This window comes from Aythya fuligula, chromosome 7, assembly GCF_009819795.1.
Source record: "Aythya fuligula isolate bAytFul2 chromosome 7, bAytFul2.pri, whole genome shotgun sequence".
In the NCBI taxonomy this organism is placed as follows: Eukaryota; Metazoa; Chordata; class Aves; order Anseriformes; family Anatidae; genus Aythya; species Aythya fuligula.
This window is the reverse complement of record NC_045565.1, coordinates 4,571,815-4,590,911: the sequence shown is the minus strand read 5'-3', so window position 1 is coordinate 4,590,911 and position 19,097 is coordinate 4,571,815. Positions and strand designations below refer to the sequence as shown.

Below are 19,097 nucleotides of genomic sequence, written 5' to 3'. Positions count from 1 at the left end.
AAAATGTATTGAAAAGCTGACAGTATTAAGTTGCTCGCTAATGTCTGGCTTCAGGTACACTCAATGCCTGTGATGTGCATTGGCATTCATCGCATGTTGAATTCCTGTCCTCCAAATGGTTTCTGGTAAGCCCTGTGCAGTGTATTTATCAGAGACGCTGTGGACAGCCTAACAAGTTGCGCAACGCTCCTGATGGCTACACATACGGTACTGGTTTTGCTCTCTCTGATTGCAAGAAAGATAACTTTTTCCTTGCAGCGTCTGCCTCCCTTTCTGATGCATTTCGAAACTTGAGCGTGGACGCACTCAACAACACGAAGCCACACTCGCAGACTGACGCTGTTCAAATATTCGTAGTGCGGCCGGTTCGAAGCGCTGGCCCAGCGGAGCACGGGGCACGAGTTGCACCTCGCGGGGCCGGCCGCGCTTCTGCTGTGCTGTGCTGTGCTGTGCTGTGCTGTGCTGTGCTGTGCTGTGCTGTGCTGTGCTGTGCTGTGCTGTGCTGTGCGGCGCTCTCCCCGGGCGGGACGCTGCCGGCTCTGACGCCATCGGCAGGCGCCGCAGCGCGGCCCGGCGGCCGGAGCCCGGCGCGGCGGCGGCCGCGGGGAGGGTGCGGGCGGCCCCGGCTCCTCCCCTGCACCGCAGCGGCGGCTGCTCCGCTCCGCTCCGAGCCCAGCCAAGCCGCCGCCGGCCGTGCCCGCGCTGCTCCATGGCCTCCCCGGCGGCGGCGGGGCCCGGCGCTGCGCTGCCGGCCGGTGCGGGTGCGGCGCGGCGTGACTTCTACTGGCTGCGCTCCTTCATCGCCGGAGGTGGGTCCCGTGGCTCCGTCCGAGGGGTGCGAGGGGAGGGGAGGGGAGGGGAGGGGAGAGGAGCCCTCCTTCGAGGGTGAAGGCTTCGCCCAGCGCTGCGGCTTCAGCGGGTGACGGCCCTTGCCTGCAGCACGCAGTGAGCTTAGGCTGTGAGGCTGCTGGGGTTTTGTGGCTTGCTTCTAGAGGATGTCCCCTAACTGGGGCCTTCTCGACTTCCTATGTAAGCTTCCTCTCTCCCACTCCGTTTGAAAATGCACTAGGAAATCCCTTATTTAACTGCTGACTTGAAGAACTTTGGCATCCCATGGCTTTTTTTCTCCTCTTGGAAAGGTGTCGCAGGATGTTGTGCCAAAACAACCACTGCACCACTGGATCGAGTAAAGATCTTGCTGCAAGCTCATAACCACCATTACAAACATCTCGGTAAGATGGCTGCTGCGTGTCTAATTCTGTTGTGAAATGCAACGTCTGTCATTTAGGTTTGTTGAGTTATTCAGTGATGAAATGGTGATAAAGGTGCTAATCAGACAGAAGGTCATTTCCGTTTGGCAGTCGCTGTGCTGTATATTGCAAGCATTTAAAAACGAAACCAACCAACCAAACCGCCCTTAAACAAGAGATGTTGAGCCTGTACAATTAAGTTGCAGCACTGGTTGACAAGTTAGAGATTGAGATGTCAGAATAATCCTCCATAAGGCGGAAGAGCTGGGGCTTGATCCTCTTCTTACTGAAGTCAGCAGGAGATTGGTAATCACAGGTTCAAAGCTTGGGATCATTTATGTAAGACCTGTCACTGCTGGTAACTGTTACTGTGTTTACTGCCAGTACCTGCCTGCAGGGCTTGTGGGAGTGGGCACTTTTCAGAGCTTGGTGGTCCTCGCAGAGGGGCTGGTGATACCATCACAGTGATCGCTGAGTCCAGCCAGGCTCGTGCACTTATTCTCCCTGACAGCAGTGTGATTGATGCAAATTGAAAATAAAAGCGGGCTGGTGCTTTGCAAAAGGTGCTGGCGATCTGCATTCGGCATCTGTGTTACATCATGGTGAGAGAGTCCTCTCAGAATTGTCAGCATGTTCAGAACCGTTCGCTGTGGGGCTGTAACAGTGCCCTCTTGTGCATAATGTTAGACATATTTTGTCATTTGGTCTTGAAATGCAAGTCCTAACTTATGTCCAGAAATTCGGGTGTGTGTCCAGAAAAAAATAATCGAGTTAGTTAACATTACATGAAATGAAACTTCAAAACTTGTAACTTAAAGAATAATGATCATGTTTTCAAGGCTTGAAAAATAAATCTCGCAACAAAATTCAACAGATAGATATTAACTTTGATGTATGAAAAAGGGAAACACAAGGCATGTGGCAGCTTGGTAATGCAATCACATAAGTACGCATTCAAATCTTCACTTTAACAACGAAAGGCTGAAATAATTGGTTTGACTAATATTTTAAATTATTACTTTGTACTGTGCCATAGTTGGCACTAGATAAGGCAGAATTAAGACTAGACATAGTTAAGTTTTGTATTCTTCCCCACTTAGAGTTAAATATGATTCTGATTGTTAGAAACGTGTCTGACTTGAATGCGTGTCCTTGTTACGTGTAGGCAAAAAAGATAATTATATGGATTGAATACCTGTATATCCAGTGGGTGGGTTCATCGCAGTCCTCACTAAATGTTTTTACTGTCCCTGCTCTGTGGAGTTCATGACAGCTGGATCTCAGAGCGTGTATTGAAAGAAATAAAAAACAGTAACTCAGCATTGCAGGGTAGAGAGAAATTCTAGTCGTGGTGTAAATATTTTCTCAGAAGCACGTAGTAGGTGCAACCTCTTAAAAACAGATACACTATTGTATTCTTAGAACCCCAGAAGCTAATTAACATTCGTTTAAATTTTAAATGGAAATTTATCATTTTTTTTTCTGCCTTCAAGTAAGGTAGAGGTGGAAGCTTTTCTCAGGTTCACCTCTTCTTAAGTAGTTGCATGTGGAAATTGTTCAACTGTTATGGTTTATTCCTTTATTTAAAATAAAAAAAAAATCAACTTGATAGTAGTTGTTTATAACTAATAATATACTTCTCCTAAAGCTGTTGGTTTTGCCCTAACTTTATGTGATCTTGCATTATTTACCACCCATCAAAAGGGAGTAGGATTGCTTCTTCTTTGAGACAGGAAGTGTAAAATGTTGAAGTAATGGGAGTCTTAAACTTGTTTACTTCATTTCCTCAGTAATGGCATTTAATCTCTAATTTAGCATGTGACAACAATAGGTTGTTTGCCCATTATTTTAGATTTGTTGTAAGGTTTTTTGTTGTTATTGTTAATTGACTTTTGAATTGACTGAAATGCAACTCAACAGGTTTATTTCCTTCAGTTGCTACTCTTAGCTTTTGTGGGTAGCTATTGTCATTTGCAGTAGGACTGGTGGCAGTCCAGGCAAGCATGAGGCTTGAAATATGTGAATGAAGAAGGAGATTCACTGAATATAGGAGGTGAGAAAGTTGGTAAAAACTTAACCTTAAACCTCTTCCTTCTGGCAATATTGTGGCATTAAAAGTGGGTTTTCCACTCTCCATAGTTAAAGGAGCAACATGGTTGGACTTTACTTCTATGCATGCTGTCCTACTGTACTTGCTTGAAAGTTTTTTTTTTTTTTTTTTTTTTTTTTTTTTTTTTTTTTTTTTTCCCGAGTGTAATTGTTGAATATCTCTTTTTGCATTGTGGCAGGAGTGTTTTCTACATTGTGTGCTGTCCCCAAAAAGGAAGGTTACCTCGGGTTGTATAAAGGAAATGGGGCAATGATGATTAGAATCTTTCCATACGGAGCAATTCAATTTATGGCATTTGACCAATATAAAAAGGTAGTTGAATTTATTTTTCTCTTCTTTTATTTTTTTTTCTTTTTATCTGGCTGCAATGAATACAGATTTTTAAGTGATCAAAACTAACACTGAAACTTTTGTTTCTCACTGGTTAATCTGCACATCTTTCATAAGGTTGCTTAATTTTATCCAAATCTACCCATTAAAAATTTCTGAGCAACAGTGAAACTGTTTGCAGTGCTGCTTAAGGAAAAATTCCAAACAATTCTTGTTGCTTTGTATTATTGATTGTGTGTGTTTTTATGCGCACACACACACACACACATATATATATAAAGGTCATTAAAGTCTTCTGCTAGTTATTTTGCTAAAAATAGACCTTTGTGAAGAAAGTAGGAACAAAATACAAAATATAACCTTTTTATTCTTTATTATACTGCATTGGAGTTCTTAGTACCCGATGGATGGAATAACTTTAACTTGAAAATCTGTCTGGCTATATTACTCTTATGTTTGACCTGAGAAATGACTGTCAGAGTCAGGCTGTAGATAAAAATGACCTGGAAGAGAAGGTGCATATTTCAGGGGGCCTTTGTGATTTGTGTATTCCTTTCGACTCTCATGCATTTAGTCTTTCATAATAAATCTCCACAGCATGTTTTAGAAATCAGATGTTAGCAGGACTATGTTTTTAAGCTTATACATAGTGAAAAATACAATTTTACTGTTAGCAATGAGGAATTTCATAGTTGAAAGGTCAGATTTAGTACCCAGTGAAGTAAATTGCAGGATTTTCACTGAATACAGCAAGATTCAGATTGTGACTTCCCTCCCAGAAGAGGAAGTTTCAGAAGGCTCTCACAAAGAACTAACTGTAATGAGCTTCATATGTTCTTTTTTTGTGGTGTAATTGTAAATGCTGTTGATCAAAACACTATGCTTGTTTTATATTGTGTTGAACAAAAGAGCACATGCCATGCTTTATAATGAAATGATTTGTGAATCCACACATTTCAAGAAGCCATTTAACGTCATAGCAGTTTCTTTTATCTATTATTTGACGACAAACATTCAAGATAGTTTGGAGCAGTGTGTAAAAGGAGGGGGAAAAAATTCCATAGAAGGACCTCCACAGGAATAATAGAGGTCTTTAAAAGACAGTTAGATGTTGAACTTAGTGATATGGTTTAGTGGAGGACTTGTTAGTGTTAGGTCAGAGGTTGGACTCGATGATCTTCAGGTCTCTTCCAACCTAGACAACTCTGTGATTCTGTGAATATATGAAACAATCCCATGAATGATTCTTCGTAGGAAAAACTGCTTCTTAAAACTGCTCAGTTCTGTGACATAAGTCTGAAAATTGTTTTCTAACTTCCTTGAAGGACTTAATGTAATTTAGGAAGTTCTCGTTCAAATGTGTAACTTTCCAATTTTGCTCACTGTCCTTTGTACTCTGTCATGCGAAAGAGGTAGTATTCAGTTTGCCTTGTTTGAACTGGATTAAAGATAACTAAATAAACAATCTAGTGTCCAGAGTAAATAGTACAAATAAGTTCAACTAATCATTCTGCCTTGTGAGAAGTATTTTAATACTTGGGTGTTTTTAATAAGAAATTGGTACCAACATAAAATTTCAAAAAACTCCTTTAACAGTAATTAGTGGTCTGGTTTGAATTTGTAAGGTTGTAAACTTCTTATAAACAGCTACAGGGTTTGCATTAATGTGCCAGTAAATGGTGTGATGTATTTCCTTGTATTTTCTATATACAACTATTGTAAATGTTCCTTATTTTGTAGGTAATAAAGAAGCACCTTGGGATTTCAGGGCATGTGCATCGGTTAATGGCTGGATCCATGGCAGGTATGGTTTTGTACTTGGGTTTCAGCCATCCTTTTTGCTGAAAAGCTAGTATTTGATTAGAGGATGATTTAGTGTGTTCTCAGGTCAAACTGCTGCAAATTTGTATTAAGCAAAAATACATGTAAATGGTTATGGTAACAAATAGTTGCCTAGTTGAAAACTGTTTGACTAAGAGTATTCTTTAAAATATGTTTGTTCCAACACTGAATTCTGTGCTAGGCTGTAAAGCACAGGTTTTATGGTTTTCCTTACAGCTTCTGAATAATGAAAAATGCAATCTCATCAGGATGAAGAGTAAAGATGCAGGTTTTTGTAGAATTGGCTCATCAGCCTATCTGCCATTGCTACTAGGTTGAAAATAAGCCTGGAGAAATAGAGGGAAATGCAGCTGCTTAAATGGGTGGATTCTTTGGATTTCCCAGAAATGTTTATATGTTCAACATGCAGTGTAGGATTGTCATAATACCCTTACAGCATATATGTGAACATTAAAAATAATTAGCTATCAATTAGTGCAATGACAGTAGGAAAAATAACCACTTATAATTGCCAGTACATTATATGGTTATACTAGTCCTTTTTTCTTTTGCTGGTCATTCAGCCAAAGGTAGCTAAGAAAAAAACAGGGGAAGGTAAGTAATAGATTTTTAATCGAGGTGTTTTTTCATGTGTGTTTTTACATTGTAAAAGAGGCTTAATACAGTCTATTGACAGTCCTTAACTAGTTGCAATGTATTCATATGTAGTTATGTAGTTTCTGTTTTTTTTTTTTTTTTTTTTTTGAAAAAAGGATGAGTTATGCTAACTCCAGTTAAACTAGGAAGACTATATGAAAGTATTTTGGTTTTGCATGCCATCTGAGAAAAGGGAAAGATACGTTCCAGAACTTGTCTGGCTTTTTGTGTAAAAGAAGTGGAAAAAATACATACATATATATAGATATATATATATATATATTTTCTGGCTTTAACTGCATTAAAAATATTTTTCCCCCAAGTTCTTTATTGTTATTTTTTCAGGAGTCTTGTGAGAGACCAGGGACCTGATTTTTGAGACACTGTAAAAAACTTTGAATAATCGGTTAACTGTCAGTGTTGGACATGCTGAAATTCCTTGTGTAGATAAATTAATAGCATCTGACATAGTTTTAAGCACCCTTGGGGTTAAATGTTTTGTGTAGTTAGAGTAACAGAAATATGATGAATACATGTATACAGAGGATATATCTGGAAGCCCTGATCAAATGAAATGCTTGGCGTGGTGCATTTAAGTACAATATCCTCAATAGTCTGGTATTGAGAACCCCAAAACTGAGCAGATGAGCTGGACTTAGGTGTGCAGTGAAATGAATATAACACACAGGTACGGTAGTAGTGTGACATTTGGGGAGTTCTAATATTTGTTTATTAGGTTGCATTAATATTAGATAAGAGGGGAGGGTTTGTATTGAGCGTGCCAAGAAGATACGTGGAGGAAGGAGGCACAAAGTCTGGAGCGTTAGAAGTTCTCTAGAATTGCAAACAAAAAGAGAGAAGACTCTTAAAAGCAACTGGCAACATTTCTGGCTTTAACTCCCATGGCTTAGTCTCTTCCTGGCACCAGCAAAGGGGTATAATCCTCTTTTTTTCGACGTTTAAATGACTGAAAGAGACAGTGAGCTGCACACACCTCAATGTTGATGGAGAGGGGTCTTCACAGTTTCCTAGAACATAGTGTTATGCAGTTGAAAATGGCTAGCCCTTGGTTCCTATTCCTTTTTGCCCCTTCTGTGCCATCAGACCACACAGCTGTCTGCATTCACTTTAGTGTGTGGTACAGATACTTAAATCTTGCTTATGTCCGTGTTTCCAACATTACTAACAGTCAACAGACCTGAAATCAGCTTCAAAACGGTGGGAAACTTTTGAGTAGCTTTTGTAACTGATAAACGGGATCAAAGGCATATCCACAGGGAAAAGCAAGGCAATGAGGATGGGGGCAGTGGAGTGAGAGAAAAGAAAAACCTATTGTAATGCATGTATTTAAGGAGGTTGAGTTAAAGTTACTGTGGAAACTTCAACTCTGAATTTCCTGGGCCTTGTGTGATTCAAATTTCAGCTGTAACACCTCATTAACAGATAAATGGCTTATAACTTTTTTTTTTTTTAGAAAAGACAGAACTGGGGAGAGGATTGAGAAATCATAGATGTTAGTGGGGTTTAGGAAACAAAATAACACCTGTATTACAGAAAGACTTTGCAAATCTAAATATTTTTCATTTTTCTTACTGACAAATCTGACTTGAAACAGAAATGCATATTTCTTCCCGTGCCCTTGATTAACTCAAAAAAAAAAAAAAAAAAAGGTGCTGAAATAGACTGGATGTTAACAGAATAAACTTAAGTTCTGTGAAACTAACAGAGAAAGAAAGCATGGTGGTGATTTGTTTGTTTTTACTAAAAGTGGTTGGAAAACAGTGTGGGGTAGGAGGCTACTGCTATCTCAATTTTAAATAGCATCTAACTAACAGTTATCTAATTGAGTCAACATTTAAAAAGAATAAATGCTGTTTACTTCTTCAGGTGCCATTTAGAAAGAAATACAATTATGTATTAAGGGCCTAGACATACTAAGACTTGTAAATTATCCAGTTCTTTAACCAGTCTGATGCCTGTTCTTTGTCATCAGCCGTGTCTCTATTTGTATAGTTCCCAAAGCTTGTTTTTGTTTTTTTGGTTTTTTTTTTTGTTTTTTTTTCAGAAGACACCTCCTTGATAAATTAATCTACTTTATGCTAGTGAAGGAGTATATTTCCTTGCAGGCAGTGACTTGTGTGTATTGTTTTCCAGAATGTATCTCTGAATAACCTGGCAGCACTAATTTAGTCTACGTAGTTTTTGATGTAGTACAAATTGCATGATGTAGAAATCAGATAAAATACGTACATCAGGTATGTTTGCAGTACCTGTTCTTTGTAAACGTATTTCACTTTTTTCTTGCTTTAGATAAGTTTAGTTTTGATTTTCAGAGAAAGAAAATGACTAAGAATGGAGGAATAGTAGGGAAATCGGGAGATAGTTCAATACCTATTCAGCTAAACTCATTGTCAACTTTGAAAGCTTGGGTGGCCTAATTCTTGTGCTTTGTTTACGCTGAGTCCCAGTAAAAGTCTGTGTAACCCAGTATCTTGTCCCCAAGAGCAGTCAGAGGTGCTTGAAGAAAAATTAATAAGTGAGAAATGATCTTTCCCTGACAATTCCTTGACTTCAGTGGGGTAGGTACTTCTGAGTCAGCATTTGCATTGAAAAAGTTGCTGTATTTGAAGAAGTGGTACCTTACAGGAGGGAGGAACTACATCTGTCTTATTACAATTATTTCAGATAAGATGCTGGGATTTGCCATAGGTATCTCTGAACTGGGGAGAGACTTCCAGTTCTGTCCTGTTAAACCAACCATAGCGGAGATTTCTGTCTCGTCTTTTTCAACTAACTTAACTTCCTCAAGTAGGGGAATCAGCCTTAAGGTGTTGTGGTCCATCTTCTAATAACTCACAGCATTTAGAGAGTAGAGATGAGATTAATATTCGTGTTGATTTCCCCCAAATGGCTTTCAGTGTCCCAAAGCTGGCCACCATTCCTCCCAGAAAAGATAGTGTCTCTTCTGACAGAGAAAATCTTGATCCTTCTCCAATATACATTTTGCTCATATGAACAGTAAGCAGTAACAAGCGTCTCCAAGTTCCTTCAGGAAAGCACATTTTGTGGTTTTTGTGGTTTTATCATCCATTAATGTTGGACATTTTTTTTTTCTTTTTTTTTTTCTGTTTCCAGAATTCATGGCTAGAGGATTTTAAGATAAAGTCAAAAATGGGTCCTATTTAAAACCATATTACATAGTTTCTTTCAGTCCCCTCTGATTTTTTTTTTTCTTGAATTGTGCTGGTTTTGGACTTGTCGACTACTTACTTCATTCATCAAACTTTGGGTTGGTCTGTTTGCTAGTCTTGGTACAGAGGATAGTCCTGGGTACTTAGTACATGAGTGGAATGAGAATGGGGATAAGTTTGTCCATGTTCTGTATTATGATAACTTTCCTGTGAACTCTAAAGCTCCGTAAAAGTTTTGCTCTTTTTCCCCCCCCTTTTTTGAAACTGCTTGAATTCATCCATTTTACAATGTTTCTGGACATCTTGGGCAATCCATTGGGAAAAGGCTGCAGTCTGAGGAATTGCATTTAATAATGTAGGTCAGTGGAAACAGTTCTAAAATTGCTTTGGTGTTATAGAGCTTCCAACTTTTGAACCCTAGGGGTGAGACTGCATCAAAAATCAACGACAGATGTCTGCTTTTTGTTCAGAGGAATAGTCCAGAATGTCTGCAAGAGGTGTTTTTCTCTTCTAAAACAAAAGCTCCAGGAAAGACACAAACTTTGCTCTCAGTTGACAGCTGACCAGTGTCAGCTTTTTGGGTAGCCTTCTCATGCTGTTATTTTTTTTTTTGTCCATTCCCATCTAACATGGATATTTTATGTCAAATAATTCAGTTAACTGAAGTTGATTTTTGTCTCTGCAGACATAAGTTATGGAGATCTTTGCTGGAACTGTTTGGATTTGCTTGTTTCACTTTTGTCTCTTCCCTCTTGTGGCTTTCTCTTCCTCTTATGGAAGAGGGAGAAAATGATGCACCTACAAAAGAGATATCAGTAACAGAGTACTAAAACTTAGGAGGAACTGGCGATTTCCAGCCAGTGTTCCAAAGTGTGCCCGTTTTCTGTAGGATCAATTTTAAGGCTGATCTTTAGATAAAGAAAAGCGGTTGCTAGGAAGCAGAATAGGCTTTTGCTTTCTTCTTTTCCCAGCATGTATTTTTTCTCAAGAGCCAGTGGTACAACCCCAGAAAATAATCTGGTGAGTAAGCAGGTTTTAGCAAGCAGTTTTAACCACCTGCTCCAAATAATTTGTCAGAAACTGAGTGGTTTACCTCAAAGACTCATGGTAGAAAGGAATTTGTTATTCAGGTAACTGTTATTGAAGTTATTATTTGTACAGAAGGTCTGTTTCCAAAATGACAAGTTGGTCAGTTATCTACACAGTTTTGAGGTAGGATTCATCCAGTTAGGAGCTAAGATTTTTTTCTTTGTAACATCTTGTTAAGTATAGGAATAGCTTTTTTGGTCAAAGTTTTAAAACCGAAGTGCTGGTATAACAGGAACTATAAAAATGCAGTAATGCAACGCAGTTCAGTGCTCTTCATTAGTAGGCTCCTGACTTCATTTTAAATGTCATTAGAATATGTTCAGTATTTTCAGATGCAGTAGGTAAATGCATGTATCTACATGCAGTAATCACACTTGAATTCTGGCAACTTTTCGGTAATAAAACATGTAAATGGTGCTATTTATTACGTAACATAGGATTGGATTTTGTGGTTGCAGTCCAGTAAAGGCCAAGGCACTTGATTAAGTTGATGCTTATGAGCCACGGTGAAGATCGCTTATGTGAATACAGTTAGGCCTGTAAATCTTTGGAGAATCAAGGTGGATGTGTGCAGCTTCAGTGAACATTGAGTATAAACATAAATTCCTTTTGTGCTGCTGAGGTTGCTATTTGCTGATTAGAAGTGATTTTTAAGTGCTTCTTTAACAAAATAATTTGTATATGCTATTATATTCACTGCTACAAACAAATTATAATTTTCAAAATAATCCTAGATCCAGATAAGGTGTAGGTGAGTTTTGTTTGCTTGTTTTGTTTTTGTTTTTAATAAAGGTATTACAGCAGTGATTTGTACTTACCCTCTTGATATGGTTAGAGTTCGTCTGGCATTCCAAGTAAAAGGGGAACACAAGTACATGGGAATTATCCATGCATTCAAGATGATTTACACAAAGGTATTTTTTCTTTTAATCTTCAGTCCTGTCAAAGCAAAATATGCTCCTTAAATAATGTTGCACTGCATTGAAGTAGTGAACTGGTGGAAAATAACATGAGTTCATTGTGTGCATCTTGAACTTCTTAATGTAAAAAAATTATCTGGATGCTTCCTTCTACTTTGGCTGCTAAGATGTAGCTAAGGCTTGTGTAAGTGGGAGGTAAAAACAAACAGGGAGAGAAGATGGTTTTCAAGAACATATAGTAACGATTCCAAAAATCTGGGGAGGGATATGTATAATGCAGAAATGTCTCCTAGGTTATGATGTTGGATATAGATACTTATTCATTTTGCCTTCTTTATTTATGGAGCCAGCAGTTGTCCCCTCAATTCTTCAGGCACAAGAAACAGCCCCTGCTGTTAGCTCCTTGTTGCTAGTCAGATTGCTGTTGTGCAAATCTGTATGAACAGATGTGTAGCTTAAGACATTTATTGTATTTCTTGCCACAAACGTCCGTGTATTTTTCTTTCAAAGGAAGGTGGTTTTAGTGGGTTCTACAGAGGGCTGATGCCAACTGTTGTAGGAATGGCTCCGTACGCTGGTAAGTTAAAAACAGAACACAGCAATCCTTCAGCATTTTTGCGTGCTGCTAAATTTGCTTGATATGCTCACACAGCTACTTAATCAGCTTCTGTTAAAATCAAGGATTTTGTGTTTTACTGAATGGAGAGGGGAGGCCACTGGAAGCATTTGTCGTTCTTTACCTAAATTGATCAATGTGTGTTAAAGCATCCTCAGCAGGCAAAGCCTGGCTTTCTGGAGACTTGAAGTTGAGAGGGAAAGAGGCAAAGTAGTTGTTCTCTTTCTCTTCTGCTTCCCAGTCTTGTCATAAGAAAGCGTGTAGGTTCTCTCTCAGACAGGTAAATCCACGAGAGGGCAGAGGTGGAGGCTTAGAGGCTCTCTGTTGGCTCCATCTCCTGGTGACTTCTGTAAAAATGCTTGGCCAAGCTAAGTAGGTGGCATGAGATGGAGGAACAGCAGAACTATCTACCTAAACTACACTCACCTCTAGATGAGAAGTGTTTTCCAGTTAAATACATCTTAGGGGGTTACTCTTAGCAGCAATTCAGTAATTTAAAATCTGCGGTCTAGCTTATTTAAAGCATTCTTTTAACATTAATTATAAACGTTAATTTGGACAAACTTAAAGTATTATTTGTCAATTCTATTTCTTTCTGCTTAAGAAAACTTCTGGTAGGATTGGAAAATAGTTTAATTTTGTAATTGCAGCCTTTTGTTTAAGATGATGATACATACATCAAATACTTTGCTCTTTTGTGAAAGTACATAAAATTAAATTTCCTTTTAGGTTTTTCATTTTTTACCTTTGGTACCTTAAAGAGCATTGGACTTGCTCAAGCACCTAACTTGCTTGGACGGCCTTCCTTAGATAATCCCGATGTCTTAGTTTTGAAAACACATGTAAATCTGCTGTGTGGTGGCATAGCTGGAGCAATAGCTCAGACGATATCGTAAGTTTGGGTATTGTTTTTTTGCTATATAGCTGTTTGTAATAGAAAAAGTGTTTTGTATGAGAATGACTTTTTCACGAGTCTAGTTGTTAGTAAGGGTTTTTAATCAGACACGCTGCAATTATATTGCTTCACTTAGTAAACATCTATTTAATTCTCAGGGGGGTTAAAGATAAATGCACTGAGTCAATTAAATTCAGATAAAACTAAAATCAGCTGGAATCTTGTGCAGTAAACTAAAATCTGGAGTGGAAACATCATTTGCAGAATTTTATTATTCCAATTTACTTCTAAAATGATGTAACCTGCAAATCTATAGAATCTACAATAACTTAGACTTTTCTTTTGTTGTTTGGCATTACCTTATTATTACTTTGCCTCTTTTCTTCCATTCTCATGCTGTCCTTGTTATATTTTCTTTTGGCCATAAACCAAGTGAATTTGAAAGACTTGTGTGGCATCGATTTTTCACTAAACCACTGCATTAGAAATGTCACAAATACATTTTCTATTAATCTTTAAACTGTTAATTTTATTTTTGATTCAGGTGTCTTCTCCCTCCAGCGTTTTACAGACTGTTTTATATTCTCATCTGATCTTCATGTGTCTTCCTTACTCATGCCAAATGGAATACCTTAAGGGATCTGATTTGCTGGTTTTGATTGTATAGGGAAGTCTCCCTTTTTGGAGAACTTTCAGCTGTGTTGAGAATCTAAGCCGGATTCCTGACTCACTGAAAAGGGAGCTTGGAAGTTGCACGTGGACTTCTGTATTCTTTTTTTTTGTTTAAAAAAACAAACAACACAATATTCTCATGTAGTCATCACACATCTGGTTGAACTGCTGTTCAAATATCTCCTCTATAGATATCCTCTTGATGTAACTCGTAGGCGAATGCAGTTAGGAGCGGTTCTTCCAGATTCTGACAAGTGCCTGTAAGTATTTCCTTTTCACCTTCGGGAACTGAGTTCCGAGATGTCTGAGCAATGTTAAATTCTTAGTTTAAAAGTTTTTGTTTTTTTTTTTAATGAGTTATTGGAGTGTTGATTTCATTATGCTTTTAATCAAATATGTTGTTTCCACACAGTTGGGCAAAAGCTGAGTTAAAAAAATAAAAATCACATGCACTTTATGTTTTTACTAATACTGTGTTTGTATGAATAGGTATATATTTCATATTTTAACTCAACTAACTCATCCTTAGTATCCGTAGGATCCCTGAGAGACTGCCTGCTTCTCCTGAAATGAGATGTCTCAAGGCATTTCTTTAACGGTGCAGAATCTGTTCCAAAAGTTGATGTTAAATAATATTATTCTATTTGACCTGCTTTATTGACTTCACTTACAGTAATGTCACATGCACTGATTGTAGTTGGGCTTCCTGCAGGTTTTTTAGTCATATGCTTCAGTCCAGTAGGGGTGGAAGTACCATAATATCCTTCAAATCGCAGTATTAAGTCAGTTGTCATCTTGAAAAACATTCTGAGTTTCAAATTCCTGTAAACAATTTAAACTTCAGGAAAGTTTTATCTTGGCTACTTCACATTTTGTGGAACTGTGTGTATCTGAGTCCAGTGCGAGCCACCTGCATGGTGAGTTTGATCTTACAAGCAGTAGTCTCAGTGAGCTTTCATAAATACCTTAGATGTTGCTCACTGTGGAAGTTGCTGTTCTGTTTTTCATTAACAGCGCAAGTTTTGTTTTGTTTTGTTTTCCTTGATTATTTTCACTCCAGATACTTTTAAAATAAAAATGTGTTACTTGTCCTTAGGCTTTTGCTTCCTGTGTTTGTGAGAATTAATGCTTTTACAATTGGGCTTCCCAGTTTTAACAATTCCGTTTTGACTGTGTTTGGGGAGAGCTGTACCTTGATGTATAGTAGACAAATGTTTTTAGCTTACAAGAGGATAAAACAAGAAACTTACTGAAATTCTGAGGCACACTGAAGATATTCTCAAAGAGTAATGTCTTTAATATCTTGGAGGGCTGAGCACCTTACAGGTTTTTACTCAAGGGCTTTGCATTGTAATGTCTTTGCTCCGTTTCAATATAGCTATGTGAGGAAAATCTTTTGCCTTGCATACCTTCTGCAAATTCTGCTTCTAATAAGGTCAAACGGTATAATTAACGTGCATTAATATCTCTCTGATGAGAGAAAAGAGGCCTTTGCTTGGGGTGAGGAGGCTACACACATGCAAGATGTAGAAATCATGGCTAACCAAGCTTTATGTGCGGAACTTTAGGAAGACAGCTATGATCCTGTGCTCAAAAAAAAAGGGAATGGAATGCAAAACCTAAATACTGATCTTTCATACCAGAGGTGTGCATTGGGCAAAGTATATTGTTTTTGTTACTCTGTATTTACATTGATAAGACAGAAATGGTGCTTCTTAACTGCCTCCTGCCAGATAGAAAGTGTGTGGCCATTCTGGTGTAAAATTTCTTACTACGTCTGTTAGGGCAGATCATTTTCAGACTGAAGTGTCTTGAGATGGGATTACACTGTTCTCTTTCTGATTTCCAGCCTTTGTGTGCAAATGTCTTGCTCCAGCTCAGACTGTCTTCTGAGTCCTGAAAGGACTGTCATATTCTGCTTTATGGAGTCATTCTTTTATTTTTATTTTTAAACATAGATCTCTTAGGAATCAAGTAAAAGAAGCGTTTTGTGTTTAAGAAAATGATTTGACTGTTAAATGCATTTATTCAATAATGATTCAAGTTCTTATTTTTCCAGTACAATGGTGCAGACACTGAAATATGTCTATCAACAACATGGAATACGAAGAGGATTATACCGTGGTCTATCGCTGAATTATATTCGTTGCATTCCTTCCCAGGCAGTGGCTTTTACCACGTATGAACTTATGAAACAATTCTTGCACCTCAACTAAATTTTTTGAAGCTTTAAGATAAAATTACACTATCAGTCCTCAAGTGATATTGGTGAATAAATTACTTGAAGTTAAATATGTGATACTGTGGAGCTGCTGTTGTACGACAACTTAATTTTATTTGCCAAAATGTAGTTAATTTTCTGGATTAAAACCAGGAGACAGATCATAACAAGTATTAGTTAGCTATAAACATTTTTTGCACTTGATCTTGTAGCCTTTATTAGATTAATGTTAAGAATTACACAGTTTTAAAATTACACCCACATTTTATACGGGTTTCAAGCTGTTAGCTATCTAGCTTTATCACCATTCCAGGAGTTATATACATGATTGTATTGCTTTTTAAGCTAATAGTTAGACATCTGTTCTTCTTTAAAATTTAATTTGATTAAACTAATTTGAATAAAATGTAATGTGTTTTTTATATTCAACTATTTGCCAGCTCTGCGGAAGCTAAACTCAGTAGACCACAACTTTACAATCTTTTCTTTTTTTTTCCTTTTGTACAAATTTTCTGTATAATAAGAACAATGCACATATCTTCAGAAGGGTACATATGGAAGTCCTTTCAGACATTTCAATAAATTATGACACAAAGTATTGAACATTATTTGTAATCTTGCAATTCGGAAAGCAGTTTAGTTTCATGCATTCTATTCTGAAAAGAAAATGCTCTATCTACATAAAGAAAAGCAGGTGGAACTTGTACAGTGACAAGCGCTAGAAAAGATCTCCTTAGGGCAGTTAGTATGGGCCTAATCTCGCAACGCATAATGAACCTTTTCTGTGGAGCTTAATGTTCTCAATTTAGTTTATTGAAGGCTGTAAGTATATTATCTACTTGACAGTACTGGCTTTTGTAAACAGGTTTGTCCCTACCTTAAAACATGGTGACAAACAAGAGTGCATGCTGCTGCATTTACTTATTTGGGCATCTGGACCATATTCAACCTCTTGGGGAGGATGTGAGGAGGAGTAAATGAAGGTTGTATTGGGAATCTGTAGATGTGTGTATGTATTGTTTCTAAAGTATGATATGCAATAGACTTACATTTTTCTCCTACTACAATTCCTTTTGTAGACGGAATTGTTTTCCACATTTGTTAATACACAATCTGCATTGGTACTTTTGATTTTATTCACTTGATTCAGGAAACTGTAAAACATTTGCTTTAAGTGATGTAAATTATTTATTTATTGTAAATATTTTAGCAGTGTCCTTTAAGAATTGGTATTGGTTTTGTTAAATGAACTGGTTGATGATACCATGAATTTGCTTAATTTTGACAAATTTGACAAGCTGGATTTTGAGTTATATATCCCAAACCAACTTTTATGGCTCTTTTTTTTTTTCCAGTTTCTTAAAAGTATGTATTTCTTTGATATTTAACAATATAGTTATGGACAGAGAAGAAGATGTCTTTGAATTTATTTTATTAAAATTTTTGAAGTAATATCTGTGTGATTTGTGTGTTGTAGCAAAAAAAAAAAAAAAAAAAAAAGTTTATGAAATTACCTGAATGTTTCTCCTTGTAGTTAAACCTGCTTAAAATTGTCATTCTTAATTAAAAGAGACAACAATTAAGATTTTTGGTCTGATTTTTAGTTTGACTTGCAGGAAAACAATATTGCAGTGAATTTTTTTTTCTAAAAGACCTTACAGGAGAGTTAAATCCATTGTGTGTGTGTATTATGAAAAATGTGCCTTTTTTTTTCCTGTATTGTTTTACTGTGTGAGCAAAATAGCTGTTTTGTTTGTCTGTCAGTGCTCAGACTCAGGTGACAGCCCTTTTCCAGGTTAATAGTGCAGTGTTTAAAGAGTTTTACATCTTAACTCTAGTTAAAAGAAGGGAGCTGAGGAACTTGAATAGATTTGCATTTGTCATGAAGAATTGAGCAGCTATGCAAAAGTTATTATAAATTGGTGTGTGAGTGAGTGTGTTGATTCATTCTTGATTTAATTGCTTCCAAATCATTTTTAAAGGCTTTCTGAATGTGGAGATGTGTTAGAAAATATTTTTGACAGTGCCAAGATTTAGTTTTTCTGTTTATTTGGTGGTATAGATAGTTATTCCAAATGACAACTTTATTGAATGAAGAGGCCTCAGTATCTTTTTTTAACCACGTTTCCTTAAAATTCTAATCATAATAGTCTCATAACTGCTAGTGCTACCCACTGAAGTACTTACCTTCTATGAAGAATTGGTTATGTAATCTTGGATAATACTTTTAAAACTCTGTTAACTAAGCTATTTCAGATATTCTTTGACATAAAAGTAGGAAAAGAAGCCTCAACAGTTTAGGACTCCTTCAGGTCAACATCACATGCAGGTTTATCCATAGTAGTTCCCGAAAATCGCAGTCAGAGTGTTTTCAGTGATCAAACACTATCTTTAAAATAAACCCTATACTTCAACTCTGTTTTCTTATATTGGAAATTTCTGCCTGCTGTAACTAAGGCATTTTTACAGGAATGATGGTAACATTTGCAGTCGTTAGACAGGAAAGTTTGCATGTATTTGAATCTTCTTTTTACACTGATAATTTTCAATATCTCTTTGCATTGTTTATTCTCTAGTGTATGTGAAAGGGAGAAGCAACATAAAAGAATCTCCAGAACCCAAGGCTATCAAACGTACAAAGTAAAAATTGCTGTGAAAGTAATGTTTTAATACCAAGTGTGCCTGTGCATTTAATAGTATGGCCATATTAACTATTCAGATAGCTTCTATTAGTGGCTGTGCACTTGAAAGCTATATAATGTAGTCTTTTCCATGTATGTCAGGGCTATCCCAAAGAACAGGCACTCACTTGAGTACAGTCTTACCTTGCAAAATTCAAGCTTGGATTCTCCTGCTAGGATGCCTTACCACTTGCCAAATCTGTCTTTGAAGGACTGGAGGGCAATACTGTTTCCCAGTGTTCGGCTACATTGAAGAGAGGGAAGACCAAATTGCAATTACATCGCTTTTATGACATTTTAATGACAGAATGCTCATATTGATATGTCAAGAGTAGATCTAATACCTGTGTCCTTCAGTTCTAGCGGTCTTCTGACCAAAAAAAAAAAAGTCTGTATGTCAGTGACTCCGGTGCCACCTCAGAGACCTTCGGTGTGGCTGCCCGCCCAGCAGCGACCGGTACTGGGAGGTTGTTCTCACAGAAAAAGCTCAACGCCCGGGTTGAGGTTCGCCCACAGGCACTGGGGGAGAGAAAAGCACCTCGAAATTCCCTTTGAGCCGCCGCCCGGCTACCGGAGGAGCGGGCAGCAGCGGCGCTGACGCTGAGGGAACGGCGCTGACCGTTGGGCTCCCTCACAGCGCGGCC

General features: G+C 37.7%; 1 protein-coding gene across 2 annotated transcripts; it reads left to right on the top strand.

Annotated features, from left to right (window-relative positions):
- Positions 1 to 696: 696 nt before the first annotated feature.
- On the top strand, positions 697 to 17,224 carry SLC25A16 (solute carrier family 25 member 16). 2 transcript variants are annotated; one of them, XM_032190761.1, is made up of 9 exons: positions 697 to 809; positions 1,140 to 1,232; positions 3,539 to 3,672; positions 5,431 to 5,494; positions 11,241 to 11,362; positions 11,879 to 11,945; positions 12,714 to 12,876; positions 13,743 to 13,811; positions 15,611 to 17,224. In XM_032190761.1, exons 1-9 carry the CDS (start codon positions 710 to 712, stop codon positions 15,765 to 15,767), a joined length of 969 nt encoding a protein of 322 aa, XP_032046652.1. In that variant the 5' UTR covers positions 697 to 709; the 3' UTR covers positions 15,768 to 17,224. The 2 variants fall into 2 exon arrangements, with proteins under 2 accessions (XP_032046652.1, XP_032046653.1); XM_032190762.1 differs by lacking the exon at positions 697 to 809 and adding an exon at positions 933 to 1,029.
- Positions 17,225 to 19,097: the final 1,873 nt, after the last annotated feature.